Here is a 14206-nt window from a genome sequence, read left to right on the forward strand (position 1 = left end):
AAGGGTGTTTCTGTAAAAGGTTCTGTTAATATGAATCAATCACTCAATTAATCAGTCAGACTTTATTTATATAGAAGACTTTATTTATATAGAACCTTTCATACAAATCAATGTGTCTCAAATTGCTTCACAGGATAAAAACACAACAAGGGAATAGAATATTAAGCATTTGTTTACTTATTATAGAAACTACAACTGGCTTTTAGGATGACATTTTGTGGAAAGTAATGGAAAATGGTGAAATGCTTCCTGACCAATGTGCTTTTTTTATTATCATAAAATGCCTAACTTTACCTCTGGGCATGACATTGAAGTTGAATGAATGCTTTTTATGATCTGATATCTTGCAAATGTGTTTATTTATGTGACTCAGTCAAACACTGTGCTCATATTCTCTGAGTTTGAGGTGCAGGATATTAACCCTGTCCCTTCCTTTGCCCTTGTGTCCACAGAAATGTATGAAATTCAATGTGGATGCTCCCATCTGGCTGTCCAAACAGCGGATCTTGTGTAATCTCAACCAGAGCCTGAAAGATGTTCTCAACTATGGCCTTTTCCAGCCGGCTTACAATGGCAAGGCTGGTAAATTTCTGGATGAGGAGAGACAGCTAAGGGAATACCCTTTCCCATCCATCGCCCCTGTACCTTATCTGGAGGTAGGTGTGGATCATATGTATGTATGAAGCTCCAGAAAATGAAACAGAGAGAGAGAGAGAGAAAGACTTATGCTTTAGCATTGTTTCAGATATTCTGTTGTAATAGTTCCACACAGATGCATATCAGACAGAATATGACCATTTGAACATAACCTGACCATGCACATATTGTTTTTAGAGGATTTAGTATTACCATTAATATAAAAAAGAAGAACTAGTGTATATTGATCCACAGACCGCTGCATCACTGCCTTTAAATGCTATGAATCCTTTTAATGAAGGTGCTATGCTGTTACATCCTCATTACGTCTTTAAACTCTTGTAAAATACTCTCATGTTGCAAGTCTCACTTTGCTTGTTCAATTTAAAGTGGTTTTGATTTGATTGAAGTGCTAAAGACATCATGAAATGAGAAAACAGTATATAGCATATTATCTCAAAGTTGCTTACTGAGCTGCAAGTTAGAACGAATATTATGTGACACTATTCCTTCAAAAAGTGAAGATATTCTCCCTGCCCTCCTCACTCACACACACAGACATGATGACATTATTTGTACTCTTACTATTAGTCGTGGAGGTCAAACATTCTCTTGTCCGTTTGTTACACTTCCTGTCAGTCACAGTGAACAGACCAGCATATTTGCACTCACACAGGGCTTTCTGAGATGCTTTTGTGTCGTGACAGAGCGTTCAGAGGACACCGTTTTCTGCTTGTGTCCTTCATTTTCATGACATAGCATCACTGTCTTGTTTTTTTGACGGAATTTTCTGAAGATGCCTTTCAAAGTGAATCAAAGGCCAGGCTGCACTCACAGAGCCCTCTGCCCACATCTGTTATTCCAGAAGCTTGATGCGCACAGAACTTAGTATATTCTTCTTATTCATACTTTATATTACTTCATATTTACAGTGTCAAAAATCTTTGTTTAGACTGCAGGCCAAATCGGATTTGTAAACATATCCTGATTGTATCTAGCTTGATTTATTGACAGTGTGGACAGCTTAATAACACATGAGATCAGATTTTGTCAAAGCTGATTCAGACCACATATTGAGGTGGTTTCAAATGTGGATCTCATCACTCGCAGCAGGACTTGAATGATAACAACAACAATGGCGTCATTCAGGAGCGATGGAAGTTAATTGGAGGCATGTTAAATGAATGACACTGTGGAAGACAATAGTTTATAATACGGGATCATTCAGAATATCTTCTCTTGCATTTGGACATGCGAGTGCCACATTGCATCATCAAACGTCCCCACCACACGATTCTACCAGGCATCGCTGGTCTGCCTGCATCACACGCCCCGACTCCACTGCCATTCCATGAAAGGCGGCACAACTCAGCAGTCCCCTCTGTTTCTATCATTTCTATTGTCCATTTTGTTTATTTTGTGAAGATCATTTTTCCGGGGGGTGGCCTGTAACTATAGAAATGTGGAAGACATGTCAATATGGATCAGATCTGATCACTTGCAATAACTAACCTGAACATTGGGACAGGAAACTCTGATTCTGATCGCATTTGCTAAACACGTAGGCAGAGTAGTTCTGAAATTATTCATGCTCTTCGTGAAATAGATATGTTAAGATTAACTGGGACAGATTTAACGTATTCTAATTAGTAAATGGAAATTAATGTCTACATTAAGTAACATAAATCATTTAAAATGATCCACTTGAATGAAGCACTTTGATTCGCTTTGTTAGAAATGTGCTTTATAAATAAAGTCTGATTGATTAACTGACTTTGATAACAACAAAATAAGAATACATACAATATCATCGGCATTCAAATGATGTGTTTCAGATAAACCTTGTGCACACTCTTGTGTCTCGGGTCATTTTCAGTAAATAAAGTGCAGACGTGGTGCTTCAAGTGTAAGTCATCTTTACAGCAGCCGTCATCAAAAAGTGTCTGCTCTCGTCGTCTATTCACCGAAGCAACACTGTGTTTGTTTCCTGATCTGATGTATCAGTCAAACCTTGCAGCAATAACCTGCAGCGTCTGTCGTCTCCCTGAGATAATAAATGTGCTGCTGCATCACGGTCTGTGATCTGAGAGAATTTGCAGGCCTACGCAGATTTGTTGCCTCACAGACAGTAGTGTAAACATGTCAGGTGTTTTTTTTTTGACCGGACGTCTTTATTTTCACACTTTTTTACGTTTATGTCAAGAGAGATGAAGATTTACTTCGCCACAGAGCTGCAGTGTAATATCCCTGATGTATTGGCATACGGATTTTATTATTATTAACAGCATTATTACTGACAATACCTCATCTCAACTTGTTTAGAATATAAATCTTAATAATAATTGAAACCTATGTGTATCAAGCATCTCTTCTCTTCTCTTCTCTTCCCTTCAGTATAGCTTAGTTTGAGACAATAGGCTTAAATGCAGTGGTGTTTAAGAATACAAACATATTCATGCTGTCATCCACTTGGAATTGTATTACATTTCCTCATTATTTTGTAATGCATTACTAATGCATTACTAATGCTTTATTCTCATTAGTTTATACTAATGAGAATAAACTGGAATTTATTTGAAGCCACGCCCCCTATATGTCCTGTATTCCTCCATCACATGCACAGGTGATTTAAATTATAAAAAAAATCCCCTTTTTATTGTCATGAAATGAACTAAGTTTCCCATGGAAAGAATTGTCCGCCCCTTGGCGACACTATTCCTGACAAGCTTCAGCTTTCTTTGATTTTACAGTAAAAGAGCAATAACGTGTCCTCTAAGCAGCGCAGACGAGCTGCTACAGTGACTTGCTAATGGAAAGTGACGGCATGAGCCAGTGGAAGAGTATATCTGTCTTATATGAGTGTAGTAGCACCATGAGAACTGTAAATATCTGCTGTAATGTAATTCATGTCGATACATCCATTGTGTGCTTGGGCATCGCTAACTTTGTGGTTGTACTTGGATAAACTTCTGATTTAGCTTTGCTGTGTATGTGTGTGTGTGTGTGTGTGTTTCTGCCGCTGCTCTGTGGAAGCATTGTGTATGTGATTGATTGACCAGCAGTTATTCCCTGTGGCCTCTGGTGTGTAGGGATGATTGACAGTTTTGGATTGGCTGCTCAAAACCCCTGTGCTCTGTCACAGATTTAACCTCTCGGTGAACAGGACACATCAGCGTGTATAAAAAAGACACACAAACATGCACTCATACACGCACATATGAATGAACAGCAACAGAAGAAGTCCTGGCCAGTGAAAGTTACACATTTTCAAATCTATTACAGCCTGTCAACATTCAGTGAAACCTGTTTTTAGAAGGAACAGCTATCGACCCATTGAACGACCTGGCTTTTAACAAGTTGGGAAGTTGTCAGAGCTGTCAAGCACAGAAAACAGAAACTAAAATAGATGATTTAGCAGTAGTAAAAGCACAAATCTGTTTAAGATTTTGTGATAAGTACATTTGTTGTCCGAAACCTATAGAACACGAGCAACCAGAGTTAAGATTTAACTTTCATCGTGTGGAGGATAAAGCGGTAGAAGAGGAATGAATATATACATATACATATATGTATGTATATATATATGTATGTATGTATGTATATATATATATATATACACTTATATGTGTGTGTGTGTGTATATATGTATATACATAAATAAACAAACAAAGTGTCATATTTGTCACTGGTTACTTGTAGAGTGTTGTAATGTAAGAATTTTTAGCTAGAAATCTTAATTAAATCACATTTGGTATACCACCCTTTGCCTTCAAACCAGTCTGCTTAGACTCATATCTTGTCAGTTCTGTGTCTTTCTCTCTCTCTCTCTTTCTCTCTCGCTCTCTCTCTCTCTCTCTCTCTCTCTCTCTCTCTCTCTCATATTGTGCCTCATTCGTTGACTCTTCCTGTTTTTCAGTTCCGCTACAAAAGACGTGTGTACACACAAACTTACCTGGATGAAAAGCAGCTCTCAAAGCTCCACACCAAGGTAAGATCCCACACCTGTGCCATCTGAAGAGATTTCACTCTGTGCAACCTTCTAATCTGAGGGACCAACACATACACAGTGAAATATAAAATACATAAATCACGTTGTTTAGGATCTACACAAGATGACTAACGGACATTAGGCCATTCAAAACTATTGATTAGCAAAAGGTTGTTGTGTTGTTATCGATGTCTGGTGCCTCTGGTGTAATTCTCACTGCAGTTTTCTTACTCTTAACTCTACTATACTGTACATTTGTAAGTAGGTCAGTGAACCCAGAATTTGACAAACTTGTACACACCTGTACACACAGCACAGGAACTGTGTTAATGGCCGACAGGCATTTTGTTTGCCCAGTTCCTTGTGAGAGACTTTTCCATATATGCAGGAGCTGAATATTTGGAAAGTAGAGGCTTGTGTCCTGGATTTGTCAAAATATACTACAACAGAGGGAATGCACGAGTGTGTGGGACATCTATAGTCAGAGAAAAGGTTTTCTTAGAAACTGTGATGTAACATGTTAAGTTTCTGCCCTTGTGTCCGTCTACTGTTTTATTCATAGCCAGTGAGTGTTTTCTGCCGTGTACGCCTATTGAGAGCATCACTGAATGAAAGGGAGATTCAGAAATGCATTAATAAGAGGGATGAGTCACACTTTCAAATGTTGTCTCTTCTCTTCTCTGGCTGGTCTGGTGTGAGGCGCTGCTGCCTGCTACTGTGCTACATTGCTTTGGAAAAATATATGAGTGGTGCTCAAGTAACACACTCAACCAGGATCATTTCCTGCCCTGCTGCAATTTATGTGGCATTTTTACAATATAAATCGCCTTTTAAGACAGCAGGAGAAGTAGAACTTGTACAATTCTCTGATGGAAAATAAAGAGCTTGATTTATTCGACTGGGCATCTGTGGACTGTAATTTAGGCTGGAAATCCCCTGGGTGGAACTCAAAAGACCAGTATTGTAATTCTGTGAGCTAAATGAAGTTCTTGATGAAATAAAGTCTATATACATTTGCATATAAAATGTCAGTTCGGGTCTGACCTGACTCTTTACATTGAAGTTTATTTTATTGCATAACAATATCCAAGCATAGAAAGGGACATTCTATTATTGACACTTGCAATTTTAGGTGTCACATTTATGTCTATACATTGAGTTCCAAGCGTCACTGTTAGCTGAGGTCAAGCTTTGGCCTACTTTTCTCTTATGGTGCTCATTAGCCGCCAGCTAAAGTTTAAATTAGGTCCAATTTTATAGGACTTTTGAGTTCTTTTCCCACCTCACCTGACCCAACCAGACCTTGTCACCTCTTAACTGTGCAGGTGAACCACACAGGGTGATAGAAGGAACTGTACAGTTTAAAAGAGAGCATGTGAGCTGAAGGGCAGACAATCAAAACTGTAGAATATGTGGCTTTCTTGCGGTGAAGGTTTTTTTAAAGATCCTTTTTTTGTAAGCAATTGACTCAAACAAAGGTAATTTAATTGTTTCCCTTTTAATGCTCTGATAGAAGAAACCGTTTTTGTCTTCGTCCAAAATTATAATTATACTCTGCTTACTATACACCAACAATAATTCATTCAACACACTAAAGTCGGATTTGTTCTCCATCGCTGGAGACTTTTAAATGTGCAGAGTCACAAAATCGCTTTCTTTATCCATTATTTAAACAGGGAAAACATAGCACAGGTATGGATACAAATAAACAACCAGTGTTGTGCAACAAACTGTAAACCAGGCTGAATATTCTATGCAAGCCATAGCACTCAGACAGTATCTGAGACTGTATTTTATGGCTGTACATCCCATCAAGGGGAACAATTCTGGATTTATGTGTCATTCATCCACCTTCCACAGTGATTTAGTCAATAATCGGACACAGTCAGACTTGAAAATAAAGTCCTGTGAGCTGTAACTGATCAAATAGGTGTGTCCCACTTTTACAGCAAATGAACACTTGCTGTTTTGTCGAGTAGAAACAGAGAGCTAATGTTTTAGGTTAGCTCTCATCAGTGCAGATGTACATGACCTTGTGATGAACTCGAGAGAACACAAGAGAATTTACAGTTTATTGGATTGAATTCTTTCACAAACAGTTGAAGAAGATATATAGTACTGACAGCAGGTCAGCTGGTTTGATGGAGGGATAGAAAGGTTAACCTGACATAGAATTATGAATGGAAGCCCTAGGCATTGTAGGAGCCATAGGAAGGGGGTTAATTGGGGGAAACGAGAGGCATATATGGCCGTGGAACGCTGTTAGTAACGCACTAGTTGGCACTGTGGTCATGGATGCCGCAGACCACACTGATGGAACAAGGGCATTTCTTATGTATTCATGTGTAATGAAACTGTTAAGAAGTCACACTCACTATGAAAAAAGATAAAAACTGATTTGTCTTTTCCACTCACAAATGCCATGATTTTATTGGTGTGTGTGTATATGAGTGGGAAAGCCAAATCCACAAAGGGCTCACAGATAAAATTGTTTTGCAGAATAATCCTATTCCTCCTACACCGAGGCTTTGCATTCATGTTAACGGCTTATTGTATTTATGAATGAGAATCCCTGCATTCTATTCAGCTAACAATGGAACTACTCAGAGGATGTGGCGCACTGATGAGTGTGAAAGTGTCTTGAGAGTGTCGTATGTTATTGTTCTGTTTTTGCGAGTGTTGAATGTACTGTAGTTTATTGTTGATCTATTGATCGATCTATCCATCTGTAGGTGTGGTATTGTTGAGAGATGCCCGAGGTCCCGTCGATCATAAACCCTCCTATCACTGCAGTGTTACTGCAGCTGCAACCAATATTAAATTTGATGTGGTATTTCTGCATAATTTACACACTTGCACACACAGCTGCGTGGCACAAGATGAGAGGACATTTCCAACGGGGGATTCCCTATACACGGCTCTCTTGTGCTCAGCTGAAATGAATTATGCTGTGCCTCATATCAGATACAATATGTTGTATTTGTGTGCGAGAATGTGACGGTATTGCATGGATGTACATGTACATGTAGAGATGACTATCTTTGAATGAAACACTCTTTTCAGCAATACTAAGCCATGAAAACATCTGAAACACCTGCCATCTGCCATAAAACACCTGGTTAAGCATGATAGTGTAATAACAGAGATTGCAGCAATTCCCTTTTGTGTCTGTCATTCATTTCCAACTCATTTAAACATCCTTGCCTTCACCCACTCTATCTCTCCTTTTCCCCATTAGTGTCTCCCTCGCATTCTAAGTCCTTTCTCCTCACTCTGTTTTCCCTCCCTCTTCTCTCTCTGTCTAACCTCTCTCTCTCTCTTTCTGTCTCTCTGCACCCTCCCTCTATTCTTGTCAGCATCCTGCAAAATAACCCCTTACCATCTCTCTACCATCGTCTGTTCATGCACATGCACAGGAGTCACTGTGCGTGTCAGTGCCGGAGTGAGTAACAGTGTGAGTGAGTGACCATGTGAGTCCGCGTCTGCTACTTTGACAAGAACAGAGGAAGCGAAAGAGAAGGAGAGAGAGTGAGAGAGAGAAAAAGAGGACTGGACAAGAGGAGGCGGGTGAGGTGGACTGTGAATGGCCATGTGGAAGATGTTTTGGCATTGGAACTGTATTAGCTGACCACCGGGACTGAGTGTGTGAGTGACAGGGAGTGAGTCTGTGTGTGTGTGTTTGAGTTTGAGTTTATGAGATGGGATCCTCGCTGGGCAGAAGACAAGCAGCTGAGAGAAAGGAAAGAAGAATTAAAGAAGCCAGGAAGACCAGACTCAATAGTAAGGTACCCCAATGGCTCTCACCATCTTATTCATTTAATTTCCCTATCATCTTTGGTGTTAATGCATCTTTCTACCTCTCTGTTTCTCATACTCTCTACCTCCAAATATGCACAGCCACTCTCCATCCCATCCCTGCCTACCTGTCTCCTGCTCTCTTCCTCTCTGCCTGTCGTTCTCTTGTTATGCTCTGCTGCATGTTGGCTGTGTGAAGAGCTGGTGCAGTCCTGTCTAACACTCTGACAGAATGCTAATGTTTTTCTCTGCACTGGTTCAGTTTCAGTGGACTCGGATGAGTGTGTGTGTGTGTGTGTGTGTGCGTGTGCGTGTGTGTGTGCTCACACACACTCTTTATGTTACAGGCTGTGTGGATATTTGTGTCTAACTGTGGCTAGTGTGAGCTGCTTGTTTTGCTTCTGGTTCCCACTGTGAGTAAGGAAAGTGATTTGTGTGTGTGTGTGTGTGTGTGTGGGGTCATGGTTCTTTATGATGCAGGCATTCCTGAAAGTGTGTGGGTGCAGAAGTGTGTTTATGTATGTGCATGGATCTGCCAGTGGGTCTCTCTAGGACAGAACGTGCCCTGTGGTCTTTACTGTCTGTTATCACAATGCTCTGCTTGTCTCACTTTGCTGTCATAACCTGCCATTGATGCCCGCTGATGGAGACAGCCTCAGTGCATTTGTGTGTTTTTGTGTCAGGGATATACAAAGCTGCAGAGAGCTGAAAAAGACAGCATGCAGTAATGGCCCGGGCACAGTGGGTGAACTTGTTAAGTAACTGCCACATACAGTATATTCTGTGAACCTCTGAGAGTCTCCGAGCTGTCAATGTTGGTCACTTAGGGCACAGCAGCTGGTAGCTGTCAACAGGACGCCCTGTTGGAGAAGTGACCTGAGCCGTTTGACGGCGTGACCTACACTGCAAAATATTCCATGCAGACTGACATCTTCCAACTGTTCATTAGGTCAAGTATTCATTCAGTATGTATGACATTTACAGTGTATTAAATACTCACAGTTACCAGCTGCTCGTGTGTGTGTGCTTGTGGGTTTGTTTTAGAGGCACAGACTGGATAACAGGATCGATTTTGGCTGCAGCAGATATTTCTGTGTGTGAATAGATTGTGTCACTGTGTTAACATCACAACCAAGCATAAATGTGGCTGACATCAAAATGACATTTTGTCTTGGAGATGGATGTCCTCTGACCCATGAGTGTCTATGTAAGAATAATGTGATGATTACTGAGTAGTAAATAGAAATGGGCGATATGATATATATATATATATGTGTGTGTATATATATGTATGTATGTATATATATATATATGTATGTAATTAGGTGGTGTACACTGAACAAGCAGAGTAGTGAATAAAAGACACTAAAGGTATTTTCTGACAGTTTTTCATCAGCAACGATCTAAAGCTCAAAAACAGACATGGACTGAGCTTCTGCAGTGAGTGACAGAGACGCTGCTATATGGAAGAACACATCTTCTCCTGTTGCAGCTGTGTGACACACTCACACCCACACACAGAGGCTGTCTCCAGGATTCAGGACTGTGAGGATTAAGAGGAAACTTTTCATGGGTGCTTTGTGCTGTTTTCAGCCACAGAGACGGGCCGTGATGTCAGACTTTACCCCAGTCCTCAGGTGATCCTGCGGTGCTTTCAGAAAGGATCACTCTGGGTCCATATCTTCATATATTCAGCAGGGGGCATAGTGGGCACAGCTGTACCTTATTACCAAACTAAACCATGCATCCAATCACTCAATGATCTCTAGACATTAGCACCAGGTCTCTCTGCTGCTTTGTAGCATAGTCTGCTCACTAATTCAGCTGGTGTGTAAGTAGCAGCTATTAAAACTCTACACTGAGCTAAATTGAGATGATATTGTTTTGGCTCTGCTGTGTGTCGTGACAGTCCTATTTAACATTACAGATGCCTAACTCGACTGGGTTCTGCTCACACCCTGATGTCTGCTACCTTTTCTAGAATGTATTGTAAGTTGTAACTTGTGCTGCCCTCCACTACAACATGAACATTTAAGTATTCTTATTACAATATCTAAAAGAGTGAAGCTCTTAGCCACAGCTTGGCTCGTAGCCTCTGTGAGACATCCCGTCCATAAAACAGCATTGGAAAAACTCAGAAAAGCTAAATTATTTCATAATTTATTGAGAGTTTTTATGTTATCCCTGGTCTAATCTGCCTAAACAATGAACACTGAAGGAATCCCTAACTGGGAGAAAGTGACTGCAGTTATGTGAATGGCTCAAAAGAAGAAACACCACTTCACAGTGCTGCTAAACTATGTCTTTTGTTAAACTTTAGCAGTTGACTGAAATAGTGTACATTATTTTTTTTTACCAGGAAATTGTGTAGTTCATGAATGTATCTGTGTTGAAAGTAGAGACTGTGAATGAATGGGTCTCTGGTAGCTGACGACCACAGTCCTGGCAGGTTCTGTGATATGTTGCTTGATCTCCACGGATTTAAAATGCACAGTGAACCCTGATGACTTGAACCTGGCACTGGTGCCGTTCATTTTTGCACAAGGTTTTCATGCCACGACGCTGGTGTAAACAAAGTGAGTCACATGACGTCCGGAGCTCTATTGATTTTGCTGTGTTTAGCATGCTCTGAAACCAGGCCATGTAGAAACTATAGCCCCGGGTTGTTGATAAATCGTCCCTGTACACTCACTGTGAGTCTTTTCTTGTAGGTCATGCTCAGTTTTAGAGCTGAAACGATGAATCGATTACTAAATTAATCGATTAAACTATTTTGATAATCGATAATCGCTTTGAAGTTTTTTTCATGATTAAAACCAGATTTCTGATTGTTTACGGCTTCTTAAATGTGAATATTTTCTTCATTTCTTTGCTCTGGATAACAAAGAAATCATTAAAATTTCATCATTTTGGTTTGTGGACAAAACAAGAAGTTTGAGAACGTCATCATTTCGAGGTTTGACGAACACCCATCAACATTTTTTAATGTTTTCTGACATTTTATGAACCAAACGATTAATCGAGAAAATAATCGACAGATTAAAATTATGAAAATAATCGTTAGTTTCTCTACTCAGTTGCTCTACTCAGTTTAATTGTTTGGGTTCAGTTTTTGTCATTTAAGTTAAGGACATCTGTATGACAGCCCCTATTTCTATGATGCTACAGTGCCATGTAACGCATTACATTATTCTTAATTTCTTTTTGTTTCCTGTACACATAATACAAACTCCACAATAATGTCATTTAGCTGGTGCTAAGTCTCACGTGTCAACATAAATTGTCTGTATAGAGGGAACATTTGCAGACACTGCTGCACAGCAAAAGTGCCAATTTTGTGCATTTTAAATACATTTATTCATCATATCTGTCCACTTAACTGAAGTGAAAGTGGACTTGCAGTTTGGTCTTCATGTTGTTTTCACCTCATTGCCCAAGTACAATTTTTTTTTGCTCTTGCTCCATACTGTGCAAGATCCCACTAGCATGAGACGACATTATTCTAGGTCAGGCAGTATGAATAGATAACTGGAGAATAGGATGCCAGAGGCGTGAAACACAAAAGAGTTCTAATAATCATCTGCTTGAGTAAATACACTACCCTCATAGCCCCACATCTAAGACTGGAGTTTGTTAGCCGGCCTCCTCTGTTTTCTCTCTGTAGTCTGTAGGACTGTTTGTAGCCCAAGGCTCAAATGTAGAAAATGATAGATTTATTTTTTTGTTATATTTTCATCCGTATTCGACAAGTTTTACTAGGCTGAGCTCCAGTTTACCTTCAGTGTGCTTCATCCTCTGGCTCCTCTGTAGTGCTTGTGCACCAGTGTATGTTTGTATGAAAGCACATGACTGGACCTGATTCAGCTCTTTCTTTCTCTTGATTCACTCTTTGATTGTGATGACAGCATGCATTCCCCTCATTCTCAGCGACTGATGCCAGCTTACAAACACATACACACAGTAACGCATAAAACAACAACACCAGCAGAGCTCTGCTGCTGTATGACATGAATCTAGTCTTACATGGACTACACTCAATTAATAACCGTTACCCATCTTGAATTCTGTTGGTGGAGAATCGCCTCGTGCAGATGTAAACACTGACTGTGGGAAATGTATAGATTACCATAGATTATGTGGGAAACAGTGGACATAGTGGAGACATACCATTTATAACCGATGTGTACACACAAAATCTTTATCTCCTTGGGGATCATGCCACTTCCCACACACACATTGATATTTTTTAAAACAAACTTAATAAGAAAATGTGTGCACCTGTGCATCAACTCAGATTGTATGTAAAATGTAAAAACAACCAGTTTTATTGAAGATAGTCCCTGTGAGGCAGATTTCTACCTTAAGCACCTACAACTGTAAGAGATTAGGGATTTTCTGATCAGTTTTTTTTGGCCCCAGATCCCGATTTGATCTTTCTACTATGGAGTATCTGCAGAAACTCGATCTGACACTTGTATTTGCTTAGGTAATAGAGCTGCACACTACACTTTTGTATAGCTAAATCAGCACTGTGTTTGTGTAAATTGTGTCATTTAACTGCAACCAAATTGGTAAAAATACCGCTTCTCTACATGTTTGTTGAACATAGGGCTTGATACCCGAGCATGTATGATTATTTTGTGTGCACACACACTGATAAGAGTCTTTAGTCCCCACCAAAATGTGTATGCCTAAGACGAAAGAGACGGGTATTACAATATGACCAATTATATCAAAACTACGAGGAAATGCCACTGGAGTCTGACCCAAATAAGTTTGTGCTCCAGTCTGTAGCTGAGCTGCATGAAGGACACTCACTTAAGTTGCCGTTGGCACATGTGGAAAACTCTGCAGCTGGTGTATATAATCGAGGAGAGGTAATTAGGATGATTGCTGATCTCTGTTCACATAAAAATGTCCAGATTGGCTCCAGTTCCATACTTGTGCTCAAGATCACGGCATCCTTATTAAAAGATATAAACCAACTAAACAACAAATTATGCTCAGATAACCAGACCCAGAGATTATATGACTTCTAATATAGTCTAAAAGGAATAGTTTTTATATGGTTGAAATCAGTGCTCTGCTGTCAGGTGCACAGGACACACTGGAGACACCTTAAAGACAAACTGTGACAAAACCTGACAAACTAATATTTCCACATGATCTCAGAGTGAAGGTGACAAGAAGCTGCTGTTGTGATTAATTGACTGAGGTGTGAAGCGATCGCTTTGACTGCTGTTACATACACGTGTAATTCTGCGTGATGGATGCACTGAGAGGACAAGTGTAAAACAGACAGACCTAACAGAGGTATCCCGGCGAGCACAAGTCTTCACAGCTCTGTGTTTTCTGACAAACAGCTGTTACCAACAAGCGTTAGTGACAGGTAAATATTTAATTAAGAGTTAATGCTAAATTATGTTTGCCCTTCTGCCTCAGGCACCATTTAAGAATAATAATCATTTTACTTCCATAGGTCAGGGATATTGCAACTGTTTTACGAGTTTAGTTCTGGGATCATTAAATGATCAGTTGAGGGACACACTGTGTGGAGGACGTCTTTGTGTCACAGCTCAGTGTGTGTCCTCTGAAACTTTTCCCCCCTCCACCTTCAAGTCAGATCCCTGTTTTTTGTTCCTGTCACCGTCCCCTCTGTCTCACTTTGTGCATTAACAACACACTGTTACTCATATTGTCTTTCATCTGTGATGTCACTTCTTCCTCAGTATAATCAAAAAACTTTGCATCAAGTGTTCATGGTTGAATGTTAGTGTGTGTGTGTCG

General features: G+C 40.0%; 1 protein-coding gene across 2 annotated transcripts in view; it reads left to right on the forward strand.

Moving 5' to 3' along the window:
- Positions 1–14206, forward strand: part of shank3a (SH3 and multiple ankyrin repeat domains 3a) — a 161101-nt gene that overhangs the window by 30399 nt on the left and 116496 nt on the right. For both annotated transcript variants that reach the window (XM_044035860.1, XM_044035861.1), the window contains exons 2-3: positions 453–656; positions 4553–4624. In XM_044035860.1, coding sequence (XP_043891795.1) covers positions 453–656; positions 4553–4624 — 276 coding nt within the window. The remainder of the gene's footprint in view (positions 1–452; positions 657–4552; positions 4625–14206) is intronic.

The sequence above is a fragment of the Solea senegalensis genome, linkage group LG10, assembly GCF_019176455.1.
Source record: "Solea senegalensis isolate Sse05_10M linkage group LG10, IFAPA_SoseM_1, whole genome shotgun sequence".
NCBI lineage: Eukaryota > Metazoa > Chordata > Actinopteri > Pleuronectiformes > Soleidae > Solea > Solea senegalensis.